Source organism: Symphalangus syndactylus, chromosome 20 (genome assembly GCF_028878055.3).
Source record: "Symphalangus syndactylus isolate Jambi chromosome 20, NHGRI_mSymSyn1-v2.1_pri, whole genome shotgun sequence".
Lineage (NCBI taxonomy): Eukaryota > Metazoa > Chordata > Mammalia > Primates > Hylobatidae > Symphalangus > Symphalangus syndactylus.
In genome coordinates, this window is record NC_072442.2 from 20,247,701 (window position 1) to 20,274,838 (window position 27,138).

At 38.1% G+C, this 27,138-nt stretch overlaps 1 protein-coding gene across 8 annotated transcripts in view; it reads right to left on the reverse strand.

The window, feature by feature from the left end:
* The window catches only part of MYO1D (myosin ID), a 378,547-nt gene that overhangs the window by 247,229 nt on the left and 104,180 nt on the right, over positions 1-27,138 (reverse strand). For all 8 annotated transcript variants that reach the window (XM_055258294.2, XM_063628497.1, XM_063628498.1 and 5 more), the window contains exons 6-13: positions 26,533-26,628; positions 23,059-23,175; positions 20,266-20,469; positions 15,911-16,056; positions 15,719-15,833; positions 10,916-11,086; positions 4,408-4,478; positions 695-769 (exon numbers count right to left, since the gene is read on the reverse strand). In XM_055258294.2, coding sequence (XP_055114269.1) covers positions 695-769; positions 4,408-4,478; positions 10,916-11,086; positions 15,719-15,833; positions 15,911-16,056; positions 20,266-20,469; positions 23,059-23,175; positions 26,533-26,628 — 995 coding nt within the window. The remainder of the gene's footprint in view (positions 1-694; positions 770-4,407; positions 4,479-10,915; positions 11,087-15,718; positions 15,834-15,910; positions 16,057-20,265; positions 20,470-23,058; positions 23,176-26,532; positions 26,629-27,138) is intronic.

Consider the following 27,138-nt stretch of genomic DNA (forward strand, 5'->3'; position numbering starts at 1 on the left):
TGTATCCCAGAACATAGAAGAATGTGTGCCTCAAAGGTACTGAATACATTTTTGATAATCTACTGAGCAACTGACTAAGCAGACTCAATAAATGAGTGAATACGGTTCTTTAACCCATAAGAAGATGACCAGGAATCCTCTTTCTTCTTCATGGAGCTTCTTTTTAAAGTATCCATACTGGATTTAAACTTGTTATCATTTGTATTTTGCCATAACTTTTCCACATTTTGTTGGTTGGTGAGAAGATTCTGTCTGTTCAGTCACTATCAGTGCTCACTGACAGTAGATGCCACTCTGATATCAGAGCGGTCTCTTATTTGGGGGTGAAGACACTACAATGGGAATCTGAGTATGCAAAACTTCTAGCTGGGCCAGATGTCACCGGACACTTCTTCATCACACTGGCCTGGCCTGAGGACTGCTGAGTATACTGGTAGGGGATGCTGGAAGGCTGGCAGCAGTGAGCGCAGAAACTGAGGCAACCCAAGGGAAATCAAAGCAAATCATATTATCAGCAGGTCCCTACCCAAAATCTATAGATTTTATCATAAAGTTAGATGCTATTAAGCCTGATAAAGAAGAACAAGAAAATGTGCCAGAAACTCTTAAAATTGCATATAAATATAACCATGTGCATATATTACATATGTCCATGAGCTTAATCTAGAGTTAATTAATAAAATTTCAATCTTACCTGTTATACATAAGGCGCTTGAAATCTTGAAATAAAGTATCTTTATTTTTGTCAATAAAACCAATGACAGAATAGCTAACGGGGAAAAATCACAGAAAACATGTATTATTTACCAAGTAAGAGCCACATTTAAGCTTTTCTAGGAGGCAACAAGCCTTTCCACCATTAATTATGCAATCAATAATCTAAAAGCTGATACTGTTCACCTTGTTCTGTATTAAAGGATACCAAATTTACCTACTAAATAGAAGGGAACTTTCATCAGTACTATTATTATGATTAAGATGATAATTTCCTACTGGTTTATTGCTTACCTCAAGAAGATGACTTTTTAAAAGATAGCTGTATTTATCATCCAGCATTCCTAAGATAAAAGCAAAACAGCAACATACAGGAACTAACAGTCTCATCCGTAGGGAGGTCAAGTGACTTGCCTAAGGTTCACTCAATGTTGAGGGTAGGATAAAAGAATCCAAGAAGAACTGCAAAGGATGGTAAGAATTGGATAAGCAGAGGAGAAAAAGGCAGGCAGATCACACAGGGAAACAGATCAAATGGAGTGATGAAAGCAGGCACATGCATGGTGCTCTGTAGAGAGAATGAGGAGGCCAGTATAGATGGTTTGGAGGAAGGGAGATGAGTAAGGTCTTGGAAGTCCAGCTAAGATTGCAGTTGGTGAGAAGAGTGGGAATAGAACTGTACCACTCCAGTGACTGGCATGGACTCTAGGAGGAGTGAATTCAGTTTTGGGTTTATAAAAGTAATTGAGGACTCTGGGTGATTAAGACAGAGGCTAGGAGATTAAGCAAATAGGAACTTTAGACACAGCTATACCTTACAGTTCTGCTCTCGTGCCTGTTTTCTCCTTTGACAATCAAATCAGTATAGGAAATTCCCAGATCTCTAACCCGGATTTCTTGCCTTACATATTTAATCCTGCAAGAAAATCCTTCAGGCTGTGCTGCCCATGGGTACTTTAAGGTTACCATACCCCAAATTATTTCCTTGCCTGCCCCGACCTAGGTCTTCTTAATACTTTCAAGTCACTTTTGACTGAACCTTTGTGATTCGATCTCAAGCTACTCTTCCAGATAGTTCTACTTCTCTGTGCTACAAAAAAGGATACACTCCAATCAGATGGACCTAGTTGCTATTTCCTGAATACTCTGTAGCACCCTTTCCACTTCTTCCTATAAAAATAATTCCTAGCATTCAAAGATCAGCATCAGCCTTCCTGGGTTTATTGCACAAACCTGGAAGTATTTCCTTACTCTAAATTCCAAATGAGTAATTGCTATTACTCACATGGCAATTATTTTAGACCACTGTTATTGTATACATGTATATAAATGTGTTTACGTGTATATATGTGTGTTTACATGTATATAAATAAGAACACATACAACCATACATATATGTATGTATGTATGTACCTTATGTGGCAAGCTCTTTGTGGGCAGAGACCATACCTTATGAAGTATTGAGCACATAGAAGATACTCAGTAAAAATCCAGAAAAGGATTGAAGAGTTTAAGAAGTGAAGAGGAAATCTGAGGCATTGAATATCCCTCAAAAGGGTTAGTTGAAGTTCTAGACTAGGAGTCTAGAAACCTAGTTATTGTCTCAGTTCTTCTGTAAATTTGCTATGTGACATTGAGTAAGAACTTTACTCATTCTGCATGTTTCTTCATCTGTAAAACGAAGTGGCTGGTCTAGGTCATCTCTAAGGCCTCTATCCAGCTCTGCATTTGTGTCATTCTGAGTTGTATGAAAGTACCCTGTAGGTGAGGCTTGGATATTTAGTGGGAGATATTTGTATGGTACCGGATCTTCCCTCTTCAGTATTATGGAACCTGGGAACAGGACCAGAAAAAGTGGGAAATGGTGCCATTCCATCACTAATGGTTAGTTTGACAGATGGTGTGATAATTTTGAGCCATATTATTTTATGGTCCTAGAATTTTAATTTAAATCAGGAACAGCTACTAAAATTTCTTCAAACATCTTTTCAGCATTTATAGAGAAGATCATTTACCTTTTTTTGTTTAATCTCTTCCTGCAATGGATTACATGTAAAGAATTCCTAATGTAAAAACTAAGAAAAAGAGTTCTTTAAACAATAAGATGAGGAGCAGTGTTCAGTGGACAGTAAAGGCATAATAAATATAGTAGGCTAAGAAATGCAGCCCCAGCTAAAGTTTCACATGAAATACGCTGGAACCTGGGAATGTTACCTTATATCATAAAATATGTGATTAATGATCTTGAGAGAAGCTCATCCTACATTATTCAGATGGGCCCTACATGCCATATTAAATGTCACTTTAAGATACAGGCAGAGCGGCCAGGCTCGGTGGCTCACGCCTGTAATCCTAGCACTTTGGGAGGCCGAGGCAGGCAGATCAATTGAGGTCAGGAGTTCAAAACCAGCCTGGCCAACATGGTGAAACCCCATCTCTACTAAAAAATACAAAAATTAGCCAGGCGTGGTGGTATGTGCCTGTAATCCCAGCTACTCAGGAGGCTGAGACAGGAGACTTGCTTGGGCCGGGGAGGCGGAGATTGCAGTGAGCTGAGATCGCACCACTGCACTCCAGCCTGGGTGACAGAGCGAGACTCCATCTCAAAAAAAAAGAAAAAAAAAAAGATAGAGACAGAGGGACAGTTAACACAGACACACAAAGAGGAGGGCAATGTGACTGGAGTGATGCAGCCACAAGCCAAGGAATGTCCAGTGCTACTAGAAGCTGGTAAGAAGAACAGATTCCTCTCTACAGGAACCTCTAGAGGAGTGTGGCCCTGCTGACATCTTGATTTTGAACTTCTGAACTCCAGAACTGTGAAAGAATAAGTTTCTGTTGATTTAAGCCACCGATTGTGGTTAATATGTTACAGCAGCCCTTGGAACCTAATGTACTAAGGTAGTTATAATTTTTAGTTATACTTTCTGATCAATTTCTACTTTATTGTATTGTTAATAAAAATATGGCTAGTAAGAGTTTTACTTTTTAAAATAATATTTGGAAAATAATGTAGCAAAAATGGTTTTTGCTTATGTAGTTACCCAACTATTTGTAGATCTTCATATACAAGTAATTCTCACCTAGGGGCCTTTTTATGACTACTGTTTCTTCTACTTGGAAAGCTTTCTCTTTTCTCTCCCCTCTTCCTAATTCATTCCCCTGACTAACCCTCTTTTACTTTTAGGACTCAATTTGGATACCACTTCCTCCAGCAAGACCTCTCTATGCCCCTCTCAGTGGGTTAATTATTCCTACTCACTGCTCCTATAATGCCTTGTGCTTCTCTAGTTTAACTGTTTCCATTCTTCATTATAGTGATCTTTGATAGATGTACATGCCTACACTCTTCACTAAACTGTTGGTTTCTTTAGGGCAAGGACCATCTTATCCATCTTTCTATCCCAGTTCTTAATATACTTCCATGATTTATTGACCCACCAGCTGATTCTTACTGAATATCAACTATGCCAGGAACTGTACATGGGCACGTAGTGTGTGCTCAATAAATGGTTGAAAAGCAAGGAATGAATGAAGCTATGCCATTTTTAAGTTGAATAAATTAAACTATATTGACACATCACATGACCAAAACATGCAAATGAATATAAGACCAGTTTACATTTTCCTGGTTCTATTTTCTAAAGTGAGGCGGCATGCAAATCGCGGTAGGTACCAAGGTAAGATACTCACACTACATCGCCTGCATAATGTCGAATTCGAAAATCTCGATCAAACTCCAGAATTTTGTCTGAGGCACAGAGCTAAGAAATCAAGAAGGATATTATTTTGAAAACGGACATTTTTGCTTTCCTAAAAATATATTCCAGCTTAATATGAAATGATGATAATATCACAAATTATGACATCACATTGTGTGGGGCTTGATTTAAAAATATGGCTTATGTATTATAAAGACTAAACTTTCACTAGAAATCCACACAGCTAGACTACATTTCCTGACCACTCTCACAGATGGATATGGCCAAATAACCAAGTTCTGGACAATGGAGGTAAAGTGTGGCTGTTCTAGGCCCAAACTGGTGAAAAGTGAATGATCCCCCTCTGTGCTTTCTTCTCTCCTCCCACTAGTTGGATGCAGAGGGTAGTCCCTAAGGCATGGAATAGTCAGAAGATAGAGGAAGTCTGGGTCCCTGAGAGAGACATGGACTTCTACTATCTTATGACACTTTAATCTTGGCTACAGGCTAGGCATGGTGGCTCAGGCCTGTAATCCCAGCACTTTGGGAGGCGGAGGCAGGCAGATTGCTTGAGCCCAGTAGTTCAAGACCAGCCTGGGCAACATGGTGAAACCCCGTCTCTACTAAAAACACAAAAATTAGTCAGGCATGGTGGCATGCATCTGTAGTCCCAGCTAGTCAGGAGGCTGAGATGGGAGAATCACCTGAGCGTGGAAGGCAGACTGCAGTGAGCCAAGACTGGGCCACTGCACTCCAGCCTGGGCAATACAGCGAGACCCTGTCTCAAAAACCAAATCAAAACAAACAAAATTTAGCTACTATCTTCACGCAGTCCAGCCTACCCTGACTGATAGAGTTTCTTTCTCCTCCAAGGTCCACTTAAGGAGGACCATACTGAAGGCTTACTAGTTGTTAGGTATATACATCTTATTCAGTCCTCAATGCTGACATATAAGGTATAACCATCTCTCTTTTACACACATGGAAACTGAAGCTCAAAGAGGTTAAGCAATTGGCCCAAGATCACATAGCTAGTAAGTGGTACCCCTGGGAAGGACTCCTGGAATCAAATGTAACATCTGTGCTCTCTTATGTACATGGAGGCCTGGCTCATCTGTCTGCTAAGCTGAGACTCCAGTTCAGGACTATCATTTCACAGAAGATAAAGCTTCTGCAGCTCTTTCTCCCTGAAGAGGAATAGTTTATGGGAAGGCAGTTTTTATATGGCTGTGGAGGTCTCTATGAATTTCTACAATCTTCCTTGTTACAGTAGCACCTAGACTTCTTTGTCTGCCCTGTTAAGAATCACTTGGAATCTTATAGTTTCTTAAGCAGACATCTAAGAGAGTCCACAAAAGTTTTCCTGGGGAGGCCGGGCACGGTGGCTCATGTCTGTAATCCCAGCACTTTGGGAAGCTGAGGCGGGCCGATTCCGAGGTCAGGAGATTGAGACCATCCTGGCTAACACAGTGAAACCCCGTCTCTATTAAAAAAAATACAAAAAATGAGCCGGGTGTGGTGGCAGGCGCCTGTAGTCCCAGCTACTCGGGAGGCTGAGGCGGGAGAATAGCATGAACCTGGGAGGCAGAGCTTGCAGTGAGCCGAGATCATGCAACTGCACTCCAGCCTGGGTGAAAAGAGCGAGACTCTGTCTCAAAAAAAAAAAATAAGTAAATTTTCCTAGGGAAATATACAAAAACCACTTAGGTTCTAATGTTAGATAACAAATAATCTCAACCTGAAAGGTGTATTCTATTAATTTGACAAGTGAATAATTACAGGAAATTAGAGTCAGACCTCCAAGGTTCAAATCTTGCCTCTACCATCTACTCACTCTGACTTCTTTAATAATTACCTATCTCAGAGAGTTGTTCTGAGGATTAAGTGAACTATTGAGAGCAAAGCATCTACCATACAGAGAGGTCTCCAAAAATACTTAATTCCCCTTTCCTGCTCTCTCTCTTATTAACCCCTTTTACAAACCGTTTTATTTATAAAACCCCTTAAGGAAAAGGACCCAAGAGATGTCTACACTAATGGAACATTCTTACATTTGGATACTGCAAAGTCGCAACTGATCTGAACACAGGAGGTTTTAGATTCTTCTTTTTTTTTGGTAATAGCAGTTATGTATTTATCATTTAACTTTTTATATTAATAATTTAAATAATAATTGTATGCTTTATTGGATTATTTGCCTGTCTCTCCATGGTAACTTTAATGAGGAAGAAACAATGTAGTCCCTAAATGAAATAACTGTTACAAGACAGAAACCTCTAATTTAACATGCCAATAAGTCTAGCTAATCAGTAACCCATAGCAAATGATGATATCCAGCTCAACACACAGAATAGCATATGTAATAAACAGTTCACAGTGATTAAAATATTTTGATAGTTTGATCATTTCTTTTATTCATTAGGTAAAAATCCCAAAGAGGAACACATTTTAAAAATCTCTATCTCAAAGAAATAAAAGGTATTCAAACTGGAAAACAGAAGTCAAATAATTCCTGTTCACTGATAACAAGATCTAATATCTAGAAAACCCTAAAGACTCTTCCAAAAGACTCCTAGACTTGATAAACAACTTCAGTAAAGTTTCAGGATATAAAATCAATGTAAAAAAATAAATAAGCATTTCTATACACGACCAATAACATTGAAGCTGAGAACCAAATCAAGAACTCAATCCCATTTACAATATCCACAAACACTCCCACAAAAGAAAACCCTAGGAATATATTTAAATAGGGAAATGAAAGATCTCTACAAGGAGAACTACAAAACACTGATGAAAGAAGTCATAGATGACACACAAAAAATGGAAAAACATACAATGCTCATGGATTGGAAGAATCAGTGTCATTAAAATGCCCATACTGACCAAAGCAACCTACAACATCAATGCAATTCCTATCAAATTACCAATGCCATTTTCCACAGAATTAGAAAAACAATCCTAAAGTTTGTATAGAACCAAAAAACAGCCCAAATAGCCAAAGCAATTCTAAGCAAAAAGAACAAAACCAGAGGCATCATATTACCCTGTCTTCAAAATTATACTACAAGGCTATTGTAACCAAGACAGCATGGTAGTGGTACAAAAATAGACACATAGATCAATGGGACACAACAGAGAGCCCAGAAATAAAGCTGTATACCTACAATCAACTGATCTTTGACAAAGCTGACAAAAATAAACAATGGAGAAAGGATACCCTATTCACTAAGTGGTACTGGGAAAAATAGCTAGCCATATACAGAAGAATGAAATTGGACCCCTGTCTCTCACCACACACAAAAACTAACTTAAGATGAATTAAAGGCTTAAATATAAAACCTGAAGCTATAAAAATCCTAGAAGAAAACCTAGGAAAAACTCTTCTGGACATTGGCCTAGGCAAAGAATTTATGACCAAGACCTCAAAAACAAATGTGACAAAAACAGATGAGACTTAATTAAACTAAAAAGGTTCTGCCCAGCAAAAGAAATAACCAACAGAGTAAACAAACAACCTACATAATCAGAGAAAATACCTGTAATTTATGCGTCCAACAAAGGACTAATATTCAGAATCTACAAGGAACTCAAATAACTAAATAACAAAAAAATCACATAACCCCATTAAAAAGTAGGCAAAGAACATGAACAGGTATTTTTCAAAAGAAATACAAACAGCCAACAAACATTTGAAAAAATGTTCAACATCACTAACCATCAGAGAAATAAAAATTAAAACCACAATAAGATATCGTCTTATACCAGTCAGAATGGCTATTACTACAAATGTCAAAAACAGATGGCATGGATGTGGAGAAAAGGAAATGCTTATACACTGTTGGTGGGAATGTAAATTAATACAACTTCTATGGGAAACAGTATGGAGATTTCTCATAGAATGTGAACATTTCTTTTTAGAACTACCATTTGACCTAGCAATTCCACTACTAGGTATAAGGAAAAGACACTTGTACTCGTATGTTTACCACAACATTATTCACAATAGCAAAGTCATGGAATCAATCAATCTAAGTGTCTATCAACAAATGATTGGATAGAAAGAAAATGTGATATACATATATATATATATAAAATGGAATACTATGCAGCCATAAAAAAGAATGAAACCATGTCCTTTGCAGCAACAGGGGTGGAGCTGGAGGCCATTATACTAGGTGAAATAATGTACGTTTTCGCTTGTAATTGGTAGCTAAACAATGCGTATGCACGAACACAAAGACGGAAATAAGACACTGGGGACTCCAAAAGCAGGGGGGTGAGGGTTGAAAAATTACATATTGGGTACAGTGTTCACTATCTGGGTGACAGGTAAGCTAGAGGCCCAAAGCTTACCATTATGCAATATATCCATGTAACAAACCTGAACATGTACCCCCCAGATCTAAAATAATATAAATAAATAAAGAAACAAATAAATAATCACTACCTCAGCACTTGTCTCAGGGATACCAAAAGAAAGAGCTACTTGGTCTGAAAGTTGGGAAACCTGGGCTCCCACAAATTTGAAAAAGAAAAAGAAAATCCTCTCCACAGATAAATTACTATTTAGCATTTCATGTCAAATCAGTAGCAAATACTGATGTAGTATGCATAGTTACTCTTACAAATGACATGGCTGGGCGTGGTGGCTCATGCCTATAATCCCAGCACTTGGGATGACCCAGGAGGGCAGATGACCTGCGGTCAGGAGTTCAAGACCAGCCTGGCCAACATGGTGAAACCCCGTCTCTACAAAAACACAAAAATTAGCTGGGCATGATGGTGGGTGCCTGTAATCCCAGCTACGTGGGAGGCTGAGGCAGGAGAATCGCTTGAAATCAGGAGGTGGAGGTTGCAGCGAGCCAAGATTGCGCCATGCACTCTAGCCTCGGCAACAGAGACTCCATCTCAAAAGAAAAAAAAAAAAAAAGGAATGATATTATATTTCAAAATATTTGGTTGACACATTTAATTCAGGTATATAAATGGCCAAGGTAGAAGATATCAAAATGAGGTGGATTTGATTTCTCATGTGAGACTCATAGCTAATTTAAATGAAAATTTAAATAAGATTTATTTGATATGATTGGGAACAATTCAATTCAACTTTACAAACACTGATTGAATGTCTACCATCTGGTAGGCACAGTGCTAAGTGAGTCTCCAAAACCTGAACTATGATTATAAAGGGCATTTATAAACTTTCCCTCAAAGATAGGACATTTTCCCACGTAATCATGCCATCTTTAAAAGCATCACTCTGAATTATTTAGGTGACTTCTAACTTTGCTCAGTACTCTGTCCCCAGCACCTAGGATTGCACCTGGAAGATGAGAAACACTTATTAGGTATTTGTGGTGTAAATGGGGAATGACTGAAGCAGTACCTCTAACCCAAAACCCTAACATGAAAGAGCAGACTGTAGTATCTGAAAGCCAACTTGTAGTAGGGTTACAATCAATCCTCAGTAACAGACCAAGGAGAATATTTTAGAAAAAACTGGCCTAAAATAAATGTCAGCTAGTAATCTATTTCTTGACGATTTGGGCTTCAGCTAGTTAATTGTGGAATTTCCCTGTTCTGATTACATAATTTCAAAGGAGGTAAGTTAGAAAATAGACTTTATTCACACTAAAACATGGCAGTGTCAGAGATTTATGTGGAACTCTGGAGAGGGAGAAATGTTTGCCCCCTTTTTCTATGGATGTGAAGGAGCAGGGGCCTCTTTTCCCTTTAGCATATGGTTACTAGACAAGACTATGTGTAGGGAAGTCTCAGGGGCGATGATGACATGTTCCTCTTCTAACACAAATTTCTTGAACAAATACTAATAGCAAACATATTCCATGCAAATAGAATATTCCATGCAAATGATATGTCCATATCAGCACAAAGGTCTGATAATCACAATTACCACCAATTACTACAGATATGTGATCTGTTTATCACATTTTTAGATCGTGAAAAATGGAGAGTTAAAAGGATACCCATTTATTTAATGAATAAGTTTCTCTGTAATAACTAGAATTACAACTAGAATCTCTCTGTTTTCAAGAAAGTCATATGATCTGAAGAAGTACGGCAGAGTACACAACACATTTTGTTACTGAGGATTACAGTAAAAGGTCAAGGACAAAAGCTATTTTCCATGCCAGAATTATCAGATGCAGGAGTAAAATTTTAGCACATGAGCAAGGACTCTACATCTATTGGTTATAAATGACATCATGCTTTCTAAAGAATCATGCTCATTTTCCCTATTTCTACCAAATTGTATAGTCTGGAGCTCCCTCTCCTGGATTAACATGATTTTATCAATTTCTTCATACTATAAACCAGAGAGGCAGAATTTAATCATTTAATAAATGTTTGTGACTTTTCTTTCTTATTAAAGGGGACATTCTTTTAACCCAACATATAAAGTCATTTAACTCCATCAAACAATAAGGAGAATCTCACAGATAAAAGGGAGAAGAAGGTGTCATTAAACACATTACCTTTCGGCTGGAAAAATGGCCGTGCTTGCCCAATTTACTGTTAAGTGCTTCAAGAAACATTTCATCGGTGACTTTGCCGACATTCATGCAAGCATCATCAAGGATTGCAATGATCCCTTTGTGCTGTTGCTCCACGAGGTCAACAATGATCTGATTGTTGAAGTAGTCAATCTGTAGGACACAGCAAGGAGGCAATTCTGAAGAGAACAGTGACCAGGCCAGGTTAAACCCTGATGCCCCCATTTGTATCAGGAGTTCAGGTGAAACTACTTTGGTGTCAAATGTGTGAATAACATTAAAGAGGTCTTACACTAAAAAGAGTACACATTCTAACAGAGGTTTATTTTTAAATTTCTTTGTTAACTTTCTATCATGAAATACATTGTCTGAGATTAGTATAGCCCAAGGCAAAGATAATAAGGTAGACACCATTTCTCCCACTGCAAACTCACTTTAATCCTGCCTCCAGATCCCACACCCAGCCCTACTCCTTCATACCAATCTGCCTGCCATTAACCATAAGGTCCACCTTCCACAAAGGGCCAACAAATAACCTTAAAGTATTATCTGATATACTACTTCATAATAAAGTTAAGGTACTACACAAAACTTGCATTTTTATAAAAGTAGGGTACAAGTTAAATGTTTAGTTCTAGAAATTTTGTGCAATATGTTCATAAAGATGGCTGCGGTTGCCACAAAGTGCCTCGTTTACCTTTAAATACTGTTAATGTGTCATGCATGCAGATGGAAGGGGTGGAACTGTGCACTAAAGTGGGGGCTTTAACTGTAGTGTTTGACAGAGTTGCCTTCTACCTGCCAGTTCAAAAGTTCTGTTTTCATACAGAATATATATACTAAAAAATTTCAGTCTGTTAAACAGCCTTACTCTGATTCAGCCTCTTCAGATACTCTTGTGCTGTGCAGCAGTGGCTGTGTGTGTAAATGCTGTGCACTGAGGGTACACAAAAATACCAACATTATGTGTACAGGATAATGCCTCATCCCAATCAGATGTCCATTTGTCATTGTGTTTGTTAACAACCCTTTATCTCTTAGTGTTAAATAAACTCCACTTAAAATGGAAAAAAAAAAAAAAAAAAAAAGAACTTGCATTTTTAGTTACATGACCCTGAATGACTAAATTCCAAAAGAGCATTTCTTTCGGTTTCCCCAAAGTTAAAAAGCTTCAATAGAATTTTGAAAAATTTGAAAAAATTCAGTAGAATTTTGACATTTTTCTAGGCATAATATAAAGAATTTAATTCTGAGAAATAAATATCTATAAAAGATAAGAAAAAGCTTTTCCTTTACTTCCACAAGCTGAATGAAGTTATAAATAACTTCTGGCTTTTCCGCAACTATACATGTACAAGGTTTGTCCAACAATCCTCTGTCACACCTGTTTATTCTGACAGCCTGCAATGCACCTATCACCACACACAGAATGCACACAAAGGCCCAATTCAGGCAAGCGGCACGTATCAAAGAGGGGCAGCTTATGATCACATAGTTTAATCTTGTGTGTTGCTATGTCCCACCTTATGCAGGAGTTACCTAAACTGATTGCTGTCTCCATTACCTTCTGTAAGGTCTATATACTCATAATAGACCATTCAAGTGGCTCATGTATTCCCATTTCATGCTTTAAAATCCAAGGTTTTATGCCAGTTATTTGTACATGACTTTTAGCTCCACTTCTAGTCTTGCATGTTCTCTTCTGTATCTTATGGACTGAAACCTGTAAACTGGGTAGTTTTTACTTTGTTTTTTATACTTTTCTGATTTGTCTAAATTAAAGTTTCTCAGTTAGGGGGAATATTGCCCACCAGGGGACATTTGGCAATATAAAGAGACATTTCTAGTCAAAATGGGGCAGGGGTGCTACTGTCATTTGGTGGGTAGAGGCCAGGGATGCTGCTAAACATCCTACAATGCATAGAACAGCCTCCACAACAAAGAATTATCTGGCATAAAATTTCAGTAGTATTGAGGTGAAGCAGTGTAGGTCTAAATATTTACTTTTATTACGGGCATTTATTACATTTCTAATTAGGGAGAAAAGTTATTTCCATCTTTGGAAAAAAATCCTAAAAATATTCAAAAAGCAGGAGCTCTATATTAATAGTTGACATCTTAGACTTTGGGACTATGAAATTAAAGACCAAGTCTTTTGTCCCAGGACTAAAGAATTACCTTCCCTAAAATTCCAATTATATTACTAAAAGCTATTGGTCTCTGCTCGTAACTTTTGGTTTGTAAGTTTAATACTGCTTCAAACATTGCTTAAACCAGTAGTTTTCAAACTAAGTTCTTCCAGCAACTTGGCATTCCCGTAAGGTTTCCTAAGGGATACCAGGAGCCATAAGAGTTGTGATGGGGTAGCTTAGGGACATGGGGCTCTGGCCTCTCATACCCACTCCAGATAAAACAGCTTTGTGCTTGAGTGTCAAGTTCTCAATAGTTAAAATGATTTGCAAACTACAGCATCAAAAGCTTTTAAAAGTGAATATACCAGAGAGATAACCAGATATTATGAACCTCCTGGGGGAAGTTCACACACAGTCTATGAAATGGACTGTGGAAAAAAACTGACCCTGAATCCAGTCAAGACTCTAGATCTAACAACCAATACACAGGACATACAAGAAACAGAGAAACATATTAAATGGCACCTGAGGAATGCAATTAGCAAAATCCAGACTGTGGGAAACTCCACAACAAATGACTCATTCTCTCAACACAAGATTGCAAAGAGAGATCATCCAAGGAAAAAAAGAAAGATGAAGGAGAAAATCTATAGATATGCAAGAGACCTATCAATCAATCACAATGTAAGAAACTTATCTGGATCCAAATTTAAACTGCAAAACAACAACCAGAAGACAACTGAGGAAATATGAAACATGTATACTGACTGGATATTTTATGATATTAAGGAATTTTTGTTAATGTTTTAGGTATGATCATGGCATTGTGATTATGGTTTTTGTAAAACTCTCTTAGAGAAATACATGGAAATATTTACTGAATAGATATCCAATTGAATAGATGAAATAATGTGATATCTGAAATTTGCTTCAAAATAATCTGGGAGTAGGTGGGTATAGTACAGATGGCATAAGACTGGCAATCTACTGGTAAGTGTTAAAGCTAGGTGATGGGTCTATAGGGTTTACTGTACTACAGTCTCTCTTCTTCATGTGCGTTTAAAATTTTCCATAATAAAAAATCTTTTAAAAAGAATCACTATGATTAGAAGTTTGGGGTTTTACCCAGAATAGAGATTCTAATTGTGGGGGGATCTGGCATGTAGTAAGTAACTGTTACCTTGGGGTTAGCCTTCTGCTCCCTCTAGGACAAATATTTCTTGGTTTATTTAGCTAAAATTTTTTGCATTTTGGGATTCTTGATTCTTTTTGAGATGTTTGGAATAGTCTACTGCATTACTTACCCTGTTGTCAATTATGCCTGTGAAATTTGATATTCTGATTGTTAAAGGATATTTTTGACTAGTACCTTGAAATCACATTTGAATAACAAGTTTTATGATTAAATTTAGTATTAAAAATCCAAGCTTCAGTTATACCGTGTATTATACAACAGTTTCATTCTTAGAAAGCTTCATATACACTTAATTGAATTGAATTAAATTTTAATTGTATTAGGAGAGTTCATTATTTAAGTCAAACTATAGATAATTCTTATATATAGTAACCCTTTGGTTTATTTGCAAATAGGTAAAATTTATGCCAATATACTTGAGCAACTTTTTTATGGTATTCTAACGTTTAACACATGATGGAAGGCAGATACAATTTTGAGGCAGGAAAGCTATTTGTTATATCATTGTCTCTTTATTTCAGAATGAGAGGAAACAGAAAATAGAAAGGTAGGAAGGAAGATAAAAGTCATTTAAATATAGTATTTCAAATATTTTTTGCTGCTATTATATTGTATAACAAAAAACAAATATTGGCTTTATTTCCATTCTCTGGCAAGAGGATGAACAATCTTATAAACTCAAACTACGGAAACTTAAAAGTTTTTGTATTTTTCAAGTTTATTCTCAAAATTGCTTAAAAATACAAACTTAGAAGAAAAACTACTATGTCTCATTTCTATCATAAGCAGAAGGTCTTATCATAGGAAATTTAAAAACCAAACAAGTCATGCCTTTTAGCTTTGATCTCTGTGGTTTGCACTGTGCACCCATTATACTTTCCAGCTATATCTTACCAGATTAGTTTGCCCCTGACAAATACAAAAGTTCCCAAAGATTGATGAGAGTAGAGGTGATAATTGAAGTGTAATACATGAGAAAATGCAAAGTAAAACAAGTATTTTAATGTGTATGTTTCAGAGAATATAAACAACATTAACTGAAGACAATAAAATACCATATAGTCTACAAAGTAGAAGAGGAGAAAAAGGAGGAAAAGGGGAAGAAGAAACTAGATTCTGAAGCAAAGTTCAGCCAATTTAAGGTGTAACTTAATAAAGTATGCTAAACCTAACAGACAGATATAAACCAGTAAGTCCACATGGTATCAGACATAAAGTAAAAACAGGTTTACTGGTTCTAACTCAGGATGTTCTGGGCACCAACAAGGCAGTCTATCAAATTATAGCAATCCCACCTAAAAATGATGAAATTAATTGTATTTACGTATCCCAAAAAGGAAAGCTAAGGTTCAGATGTTTCCAATAACCCCAAAAGATCAAGAAATACCTAAAATAAAATTTGACATTATCAATAATATGAGAAACACACAAAGGCATTTTCCATAAAAGCCCACTCACGTGTTTCCAGGGGATCCCTTCCCGCTGGTATTCCTCTTGTTCTTGCTTCAGAACCAGCTGAATAAATAGCTGCTGCAGTTTCTCATTGCAGTAATTGATGCAGAATTGTTCAAAACTACAAGAAAAGAAATAAATTAAGTTTCAACAAATAGAAAATAGGCAACAAGGTTTTAAGTATCTTTTCCAGTTTACCTGTTGTTGTCAAAGATTTCAAAGCCATAGATATCCAAGACACCAATAACAGTGTTTTTCCCATGGATTGTGGTGTCATAGTTCTTGACCTCAATAATATCATTGATGCGAGTAACGATCCAACAAAAAAGGCGCTCATATATTGCCTGCGAGGAAAATAGCATCATAAATGCTTGCCCATTTGAGAATGAGTCCTCTGTTTGGATTTGTGATCAGTTTTAAATTCCTGTCCACCTTCTCACTGTTTAGCATAGCCATTACTGGCCTCAGCAGAGCAACTGAAAATGTAGACTGTCCATTTAAAAAAACCCAAACTACATGATGTATACAAAACTAAATAGCTTGTATTTTTAAAAGATTATTACTGGTCATTATACCAATTCCAACAACACTCTCCAGGCATGTTTCCCTGCCCGGCTGTATCAATAGTTTGCTTGATCCCTTGAATAAGCCAGTTCATTGCTTTATTATTAATTTCATCAACTACAAAGAGTTGAGAGCTAGTGAGTTAATATCTATGATCCACTAAAGCTATATGAATTCTAAAAATATAAATATTGATTTCTAATGCTAAATGAAGATCTGAGGCAAAGATCAAGGGTTGAAATTCCCTGAGATTCAAACACACATCCAATGCACAAGAACACACACACTAAGCCACACATGGACAAAGGTGCCACATGCTAACACACATTCACATCCCGATACACATGTGCTCTTCAATGTCACATCGTTAGAAAACCTTCCTTAACGTCTCCTGCCAGCTACCCACTCTCTTCACCCATATCCATTACCTCCCCTTTACTCTTCAATCCACTCCAGTCTCCACTTACATCCTATTACTCCATTTTAATGGCTCATCACAGACTCCCAGCACCTCTACATAGATACTTCTTGTACCTCATATGGACATCTTGCTCTGTTGCTTAGCATCACTCAGCCTAGGTTTTCATTGCCTTCTTGGAACACTCTTCTCTCTGGATTTTGGATAACAGCCTTTCTGAATTTTACTCTTTGTTCACTGGATGTTCCTTTTTGGTGACCTTTGGTAGAGTCCCCTCCTCTACCTGACTTCTGAGAGTTGGAGCTCTTCCTGGTCCTCTTCTCTTTACTCTCTAGCACCTTCTAAATCATCTCACCCAGGATTAAATAATACAAATATAATATGACTCCCAAAAGTATTATCCAAATCCAGACTCAGAGAACAGTCTCTGAGCTCCTGACTCACAAGCTTGCCTGTCTACCTGACACTGACTCTTCAATGGCTCACAGCCATCTCAAACTCAAAGGACTCTTGATCTTTCCTCTTCCAACAACTGTTCCTATCCTACTTTTAGCCACAAATAAATAGCACCACTTAGAAATTCACTGATTTATTCAACAAATATTTGCCGAATATTTATTATATATAGTTTTTTAGAGATACAGATCTAGGCAAACACAAACATGGTCTCAATCTCCAAGAAACTTAGGGAATAGAGTGAAGGAAAAAATTATTCTCTCTGTCTCTCTCACTTGCCCCCCACCTCGCAGATACACATCCACACTAAAGGAGAGGTACATCTATGCAGTGCTCAGGAAGGTTAGGGAAGGCCTCTCTGGGAAAGTGATACGTGACCTGAGACCAGAAGGATGAGTGAGAGGTAGCCAGGCAAGAGAGGAGAGAAGAGCAGTCCAAGCAGAGGGAACAGATGTGCACAGGCCCTGTGACTGGAAGGAGAGAGGGATCAGGATAATCTGTGAGGACTGAGAGAAGACAAATGTGCTGGACTGAAGGAAGGGGGGCTGGGTATGGTATAAAATGAGGTGGCAGAGGTGGGCTGGAGCCAGACCATGTTAAAGTATTATCCTTGCTTCTCTCATTCTCCACGTAATAGGTCCTATGGATTTTATTTTCTCAACACAGTCCATTTCAAATCATCCTCCTCTCCCCATTTGTACTTCCACCTTTCCGGTCCAAGCTGTCCTCATCTCTTTCCTGGATTAACAAAATATCCCCTTAATTGACCTCTTTGCTTCCATTCTTACTCTAGCCCCCATAACATTCTCCATACTAAGGCCAGAGTGATCATTTTAAAAATGCAAACTTGCCAGGTGCAGTGGCTCACGCCTGTAATCCCAACACTCTGGGAGGCTGAGGTGGGTAGATCACCTCAGGTCAGGAGTTTGAGACCAGCCTGGCCAACATGATGAGACCCCATCTCTACTAAAAATACAAAAATTAGCCAGGCATGGTGGCGGGTGCCTGTAATCCTAGCTACTCAGGAGGCTGAGGCAGGAGAATTGCTTGAACCTGGGAGGTGGAGGTTGCAGTGAGCTGAGATCATACCATTGCACTCCAGCCTGGGTGACAGAGAGAGACACTGTCTCAAAAAAAAAAGGCCAGGCGCGGTGGCTCACGCCTAATCCCAGCACTTTGGGAGGCCGAGGCGGGCGGATCACAAGGTCAGTAGATGGAGACCATCCTGGCTAACATGGTGAAACCCTGTCTCTACTAAAAATGTAAAAGATTAGCTGGGCGTGGTGGTGGTCACCTGTAGTCCCAGCTACTAGGGAGGCTGAGGCAGGAGAATGGCATGAACCCGGAAGGCGGAGCTTGCAGTGAGCTGAGATCGTGCCACTGCCCTCCAGCTTGGGCGACAGAGCAAGACTCCGTCTCAAAAAAAAAAAAAAAAAAAAAAAAAAGCAAACTTGATGTCATTGCCCTTCCTTAAAGTCCTCCCTATTGCTCTCCATTGCACTTAGGAAAAATTCAAATTCCCCCAAGACTAAAAACCAAGCCTAAGACTTACAAGAGTAAAAAATGAAATAGACAGTAAACTAATCAACCAGCCAAACATCAACAACAAAAGTTAGACGTGAGAAAATACAACGCTTGCCACACAGATAACAAAGAGTTAAAGTTTATGATATGCTAAGGACACTTAGAAATTGACAACAACAAGATAAGAGCTCCAAAGAAAAATGCACAAAAGATACACCCAGGCAATTCTTAGAATATGTTTAAATACTCTACAAAAATATAAGATGCTCAAATATACTAGTAATGAAATAAAAGTAACAATAAAATATTACCATGCAGCCATAAAATCAGTAAATTTAAAGTTTAAAATAAATATATGGCAGGTGCGGTGGCTCACGCCTGTAATCCCAGCACTTTGGGAAGCCAAGGCAGGTAGATCGCTTGAGGTCAGGAGTCCGAGACCAGCCTGGTCAACATGGTGAAATCTTGTCTCTACTAAAAATACAAAAATTAGCTGGGTGTGGTGGCACACTCCTGTAATCCCAGCTACTTGGGAGGCTGAGACAGGAGAATCACTTGAACCTGGGATGTGGAGGTTGCATTGAGCCAAGATTGTGCCACTGCACTCCAGCCTGGATGGCAGAGCAAGACTCCGTCTCAAAAAATAAAAATAAAATAAGTATACCCTTTGACCTGGCAAGCTCACTCCTGGGAATCCATCCAACTGAAACAAAAGCACTAGTGTGTAAGCATAGATGTATAAAGACGTGCAGCATTGTTTGCAGTTGCAAAAAAGGGAAGTGAAGTGGGTGACTTAAGAGGAAGATGGTTAAATCAATTGTGGTACTATCACTGCAGGCTTAGTACACAGACCTGGATGACATTATGCTAAGTGAAATAAGCCAGGCACAAAAAGACAAATATTGTGTGATCTCACCTATATGCAATCTGAAAAAGTCAAACTCACAGAAGCAGAGAATAGAATGGTGATTACCAGAGGCTAGAGGAGCGGGGTGGATGGATAAAGTGTGAGACGTTAGTCAAAGGGTAAAGTTTCAGTTAGACAGGAAGAATAATTTCTGGTGATCCACTGCAAAGGGTGGTGACTGTTAATAATAATACTAATAATATTGTTTCAAATTGCTAAGAGTGGATTTTAAATGTTCTCACCACAAATAAATGGTAAGTAGGTGAGGTAAGAGGTATGCTAATTAGCCTGATCCGATCATTCCATAATGTGTACATGTCCTGAAATATCCCATTGTACCCATAAACATACACAATTATTGTCAATTAAAAATGAATAACACAAAAAAAATGGATCCGAGCTCAGTCAGTTGACTCTGGCGAAGCATTATTGAGTGAGAGAAGCAGCACATGAGTCCCTCATGAGCGCCACCCCCCAGTCAGCTTCCACTCTTCTCAGAACCTCTTCTGGCAGTGATGCGTACATCTGGGAGTTTTACTGAGGCTTCAATGGCCAAAAAGTATTATTATGGTTTCTAAAAGCCTTAACCCTCTTTCAAGAATGTCTGAATACATGCTCACAGGATTTCACTCAATTTGCAACTGCGATCAACACCAGGTGACATAGGGTCAGTTACACTCTCACCTTGGCAAAGGCATCTCTGCCGTAGCTGGCCTCTTGTTCTGTGTGCTGCTTGTCAATGATGTCACGGCCTGTGGCCACGGTCCGGTAAAGAAGGGCTTTCTCAACCATATCTGTCTTAGTAGAGAGCAATTCTGCTATGACAGATACTACTTTGCCATTCTCAATAAGAGGCGTGTCACCATCTACTACAAATTTTAAATTTCCCTGTATCAAAAGTGAAAAAAAAACACATTATGAAACATTATGTCAAGGATATATTTGCCAATATAAAATATAATTCAGGTGACCTTGTTTGTACCTATTTTCCTAATACATTATACATCTCGACATATAAAAACAGTGTTTCATCTACTTTTTCCCTTTCTCCAGACACTCATCTATCTTTTTGCTTTCAGTGTATGTTTTTGATAGATAAAAGTTTTATATTTTTATGTAATCAAATCTATGAGTCTTTTGCCTTAGGGTCTCTTTTTGGTGTCATACTTAGACCATTCCTACCCCAAAGAGTTTATGAGCATTTGATGTTTTCTTCTAATGCTTTTATAGTTTTTGTTTTCCTTAAACTTTTTATTTTATTTTATTTATTTATTTTTGAGACAGAGTCTCGCTCTGTCGCCCAGGCTGGAGTGCAAGTGGTGCGATCTTGGCTCACTGCAAGCTCTGCCTCCTGGGTTCACGCCATTCTCCTGCCTCAGCCTCTCCGAACAGCTGGGACTACAGGTGCCCGCCACCACGCCCAGCTAATTTTTTGTATTTTTAGTAGAGACAGGGTTTCACCATGTTAGCTAGGATGGTCTCGACCTCCTGACCTCGTGATCCACCCACCTCGGCCTCCCAAAGCACTGGGATTACAGGCGTGAGCCACCGCGCCTGGCCTTTTTCCTTAAACTTTTTAATCCATTCACAATTTATTTTGGTATATGGTATCAAGTAAGAATCTAACTTTATTTTTCACATGGTTAGTTGCTCTAATGGGATTTATTGAACAGTCTAGCTTTTTCTGATTTGAAATGTCACCTTTTTTTTTGAGACAGGGTCTGTCACCCAGGCTGGAATGCAGTGGTGCACCACAGCTTACTGCAGCCTCAATGCCCCAGGCTTACGCGATCCTTCTGCCTCCAGCCCCTCTAAATAGCTGGGACTACAGACGCGTGCCACCATGCCTGGCTAATTTTTGTATTTTTTGTATAGGTGGGGTTTTGCCATGTTGCCCAGGCTGGTCTTGGAACTCCTGGGCTCAAGCAATCTGTCCACCTCAAACTTTCCAAAGTGCTGGGATTACAGGTGTGAGCAACCCCACCCAGCTGAAATGTCACCTTTTTAATATGTTAAATCTCCTCAAGTATTTGAGTCTATTTATATTCCACTCATTCAATAAGCAATACATACTTATTAACCATCTACCAAATGTCCAGCACATTAACCAATCAGTTGATTAATCTGTTGATCTGGTGCTGAATTTGTGCAAAGTTATAAAGTACTATAGCTTTTACTATCATTTTAAGTTTGGTAGAACTAGTCATATTCCCTCTCCTCCCTTCCCCTACCCTATACAACACTTCTTTAATATACTTTATTTGATCTTTTTCCAGGTAAATTCTAGAATCAATAGGTCAAGTTAAAAACAAAATAAAGGCCGGGCGCGGTGGCTCACGCCTGTAATCCCAGCACTTTGGGAGGCTGAGATGGGCAGATCACGAGGTCAGGAGATCAAGACTGTCCTGGCTATGGTGAAACCCTGTCTCTACTAAAAAATACAAAAAGTTAGCCAGGCATGGTGGCAGGCGCCTGTAGTCCCAGCTACTCAGGAGGTTGAGGCAGGAGAATGGTGTGAACTCGGGAGGTGGAGCTTGCAGTGAGCCTAGATCACGCCACTGCACTCCAGCCTGGGCGACAGAGCGAGACTCCGTCTCAAAAAAACAAACAAACAAACAAAAACAACAACAACAAAAAACAACAAAAAATAAAATTCTTGTTTGGATTCTGAAAAGGACTGCTGCACTGTATTTAAAAACTAATTCAAACAGATGAGACAATTTATAATACTAAAGTCTTCCTAGTCAGGAACATTTATTGTTTATATTGCTATATAATATTATTCATAAAGATCCTGCACATTTCTGATTCATTTAGAGTTAAATCTTGCTATATTAAGTGAAAAGTAATTTTTATTCCAGATTTGAATCCATGTTGTCATTCTTATTGTAAGATTATATGTTCAGAGTATTTTAAATATCTCTAATTATATAAATGTTAATGGAAGAAATCTGACACACAGTTCTTCACTTCTAAGTTCGGTGTGGTATAGTGGGAAACAAGTGGCCCACGAGTCTGCCAAAGTGGTCTGTGGTGTTGGCTCTGGGATGAGCTGGCTGTGCCTTTGAGGCAGTCATGCCACCCATCAGGGCTATTTCCCAACCTGTAAAATGAGATGATCAAAAATCCAGTTCTGATAACCTACGATTCTATGTTTCAAATGCCACTAGAAATTTATACCACTAGTAGTCACATCACTGCTGAGTTCTTTTATCCTTAAAATTAACCAGTTCAAAGTTTGACAATACCAGTAAGACAATCAACTGAAGTCGTAGCCTCCAACCCTATAGTAGCTTGGGAAATCCCTCATAATGTTATAAAATGATGGCAAGAACCACAGACATAGTAATTTCTTCAAAATATGTACAAAATTTTCTCTGAATACTTTTTAAATCTACAGGGAAAAAACAAAATCTTCTGAGAAAGCATCCTGTTTTCAGCAGAAGACAATACATTCTGAGAGGTGTCCCTACTCACCAAGTGCAGAATAGCAGCCAAAATCTTATACACTGTTTGGATCTCCTCAGGTTTGAAGCCAATGACTTTCATGGCATCAGCAACAACTTTGAATTCGGCAGCATCATTGATAGAAGACTGGGGATGAAAATGAAAAACTTAAGTTACAGACATTTCATATGAGCATTAAAATTCAACAATTATAAAACTAACTTTAAGTTATACCAAGGTTTTGCCTTCGTAGTAAATCAGTTGAGGGGATGGTGAGTCTCCACAGAAAATAAAAATGATTTCAGGAGCTGCAACATTATTCAGCACGTACAAAGCCCACTTGTGTGTGAAAGCCATTACCTAAAATAAGCACTGTGCCCTTTTCTGGAACCTTCGGTGAGGGAGCAAGTCCTGAGCTGGCTCAGACAAGCTGATCCCCACTCCATGATCAGTGAAGGCAACAGCATGGATGTGAGATCACAAATCCAAGTGCTGAATGTGGGAGCCTCCAAGATACATGCTTGGCTACTGTTGTTTGTGGCTCTTCGTTCCACAATTGTCTTATTTAGGCTGGCAACAACACTTCACTCTCGTATAATCAGGCGGTTTATTTTCCAGGTGAGGCAAGGCAGGCCCTCAAAAGCAAAACAGCCAGCCTCAGTCATTTAGTAAGCTATTAAATAGTCTGGGACTATAACTTCATTCTTTTACTCACTTAATACGCATTTCGCAAGTCAGCTCTACTAACTGGTACAGGCAGCTCAAAGATGAATCGCCTGCCCTTTTAGGGCTGTGGCCATCACATTGGAAATACAAGTGCGTAAACGGAAATTCACAATAAAGCAATAGTAACTGCTTATATTAGTTTTACCACAGCAGCAGCAACAGAGGCTTGACCAATCCTTTCCTCAGTAAGTTTCTCCTCTTGTTTGAATACAGAGACCTGGCCTGATGCTCACTTGCTGAGGAAGGGCCCTGGAAGGGGACCTCTCTGCCTGGTGAGTACAAGTTCCTCCAGTGTCCAGGAGACAACCAGGCCAGCCCCTCCTCCTCCTAGGTTTTTGTTTTTTGTTTTTACCTTGGGCAAGATACTTAACCTCATTGAACCTCAATTTCCTCACAAATAAAATGGGCATAATAACATATATCTTACAGGGTGGTTGTCAGAATTGAATGAAAATTTATATAAAGCACCTCCCTAGTACCAGCACACAAAAAAAACCACTCAGCAGTATCAGATATTACTATTATTATAAACTGCAACCATGTTGAAATTGGAACGTAACTGGATAAAATCTAAATGTCCTACTGTGGGGAACTGTTGACTGCTTACCTAACAGCCATCCTCTACCCTCATTTCTTTCTTGCCAATCGAACCCTGACTTGTTTACTCCTCTCTAAATGTGCATGTCCTTTGTGACTGGCATCTACCTAGCCTCAAGAGGTAAATCTTCACTGGTCTAAACTCATCAGAGTGATCTTATTTCCCTTACTAAATGACTGGTTAGCCACAGGCATGGGATGCCATTCTGATCAATACAACATGAGGGAAAGTGTTTATGGGGGATGAGTGGAGGAGGGTTCTGGGGAGGTTTCCCTAGCTTATAAAGGACATATGCGATGAACATCTCCTTTGCAGGTGACTCCTGGAACTTCTGATGACATTTTGGGACTACAAGGAAAACCAGCCTAAGAGGACAGAGCTGTCCCTGAGTGTGGCAGAGTTGTAAGTTGGGGAAACAACCAAAAAAACACCTGGGTCCCTGACAACATTGTTAAGGCAATGAATTAACTAATTCTGGAATTGTCCCATCTCAGAGTTTCTTGTTATGCTAGATAATTAAGTGTCTTATTGTTTTTGGAGACTTTTAGTTGGGTCTTCTCTTACTTGCAACCCAAAATATCTTAACTGTATATGACTCCTGCATTTTAGGACTGGTTAAGATACAGACAGTGCAATACTTAATAGTTATAAAAATTATTATATTAATTTCTATTTGTTTGCATAGAAAGATTATAATAAAAACAGGTTTATTTAATTAGGATTTATTGTATGATTCCATTTATAAATATAGATGCAAACCATTATCAATAATCATTTCTGTATGGTAAGATTTAGTGTATTTTTGTTTCCTTTTGGTTCATAGTTTAGGTTTTGACTATGATCATTTATTACTTCTTTGTTTTTCTTAGGAAACAAACAAAAAAAAAAGGTGGGGAAAGCAGACACGGAAACTTTTGATAAAAAGGGAATCTAAGCTAAATTTAACCTAGAAAAAAGGCTATTAATTTAATACTTGCTTTCTGTGGGGACTCTACATGACTTGGTCAAAAGTAATTTAGTCGATAAGACAATTTGACTGAAAACAAACATTCCCAGTCACTGGCTTTCCAGGTGTTGATTTTACAATTCTTTAAGTGCCTCTGGTTAGTTCTCAAAGTGTTGCCCTCTACTGTTTTTCGTTTTTAATTCATTTTCAGCCAAACATTCCTGCTCTCAGATGACTGTAAAAGTAAAGCTGTTGTAACCTAAAAGTCAAATAATGGAAAATTGATTGCAAAAACCAAAATAGCATTAATTGCTATGCACAGCAATAAAAATACAGCTAAACCAATAATACAGGTATAATTAGCTTATTTTGATTAATAAAATTTTTTAAAGAAATACCTCCCATATCTTAGATCTTTTTCCTTTACAGTTTATTTCTCCCCAACTATGAAAGCAATAAGTTTTTAATATAGAATTTTTTAAAATAAGGAAAAACAGAACACAAATATCCATAATCTCACCCATCCAGAATAAATAATTAATACTGTGATCTATATCCTACCATATCTTATTATATGCATTTACATACCTTCCCTCCTATGAAATAGGATAACAGTGTAACTATTATCAACAAACTATTATTAGAATTAGTTGTAAAATTACTAGCAGAAAATGAACTAGAAATAAAAGAGCAAAAATATGCCTGCATATAAGTGTATGCAAGTGCTTGCATGCAAGAAAAGAGAAAAAACGGAAAAACTTGAAAGCTGAATAGAAATGCCTCAAAGGTCACAAAATTATTTCTAGGGTACATCAAAATCAATATTTGAACAAACAGTGAATGGAGAATCAAAGTGCATTTTAATTTTGTCTTACTAACTTGCCTTTGGCCAAATCATACGGAATCTTCTTAGGAGGTAGGCTTCCTAGTCCTATCAATATTTTTATAGTGTCAAAATAAAGGGAATAGGGACAGGATTAAAAATTAAACATTGAACATAGGAAAAAACTTCTTTCCTGTCAGATGGTGATAAAATATCATAATTGATTTTAAGCAAAGTTGTTGATTCAAAAATGTGCTGAATCTCTGTCCTTGAGAACTTAAAAAATAGAACAGGATAAAAGAGATGTTTATTTGCCTAAAGGCAGCAGGCTTGACCAGATAATTATTGAATGTCTCTTCTAATTCTTTGATTGATTTTATATCGGAGCAATCTCAAAGAGGAAATTCTCACCTTTAATTGAGCTCCCACATGAATATAGTTATAGGATGAAAGGGATTTCTGGAGATGTAGAGAGCGTAGTGTTTGTTCTGAACCTCCTTGGAGTAGCTGAAAAATATTTAATTAGAAATAAGTTGGCCAGACATACATTGAACCAAACATGAACTTAGTGGTAATCTAGCTTTTATTCATTTTCCAGGCTTAATTCACTTATGTCTTCCTGTTTCTAGCTTTGAAGAAGTTTTGTTTGTTTGTTTTTTTAAACATTCAAGGTAAATGGTTTCATTGTCATCAGTTACAGAGAATGTTATGCAGTCATAAAGAAAATTACTCTGAAAACATCTCATTTCATTTACAATATAACTGGCATAAAAGTTTCTTGCTTTGAATGCCGTCATCTGTAAAACAGTATCCTATGCTCTGTGGTGGTTGCTTGCTTAGCAGCCTCATTATAGACAGGATATAGTTCTGTCTCAGAATTTAGAAAAATCCAATATTGCTACGGAAGTAAGAAACATCAGCAGACAGTCATATGCTGAATCACACTGGAAACAAACAGCTTTTCCTCATCAATCTGTACCTCTCAGGAAAGGAGGACAGCTGGGGAACCATGATCAT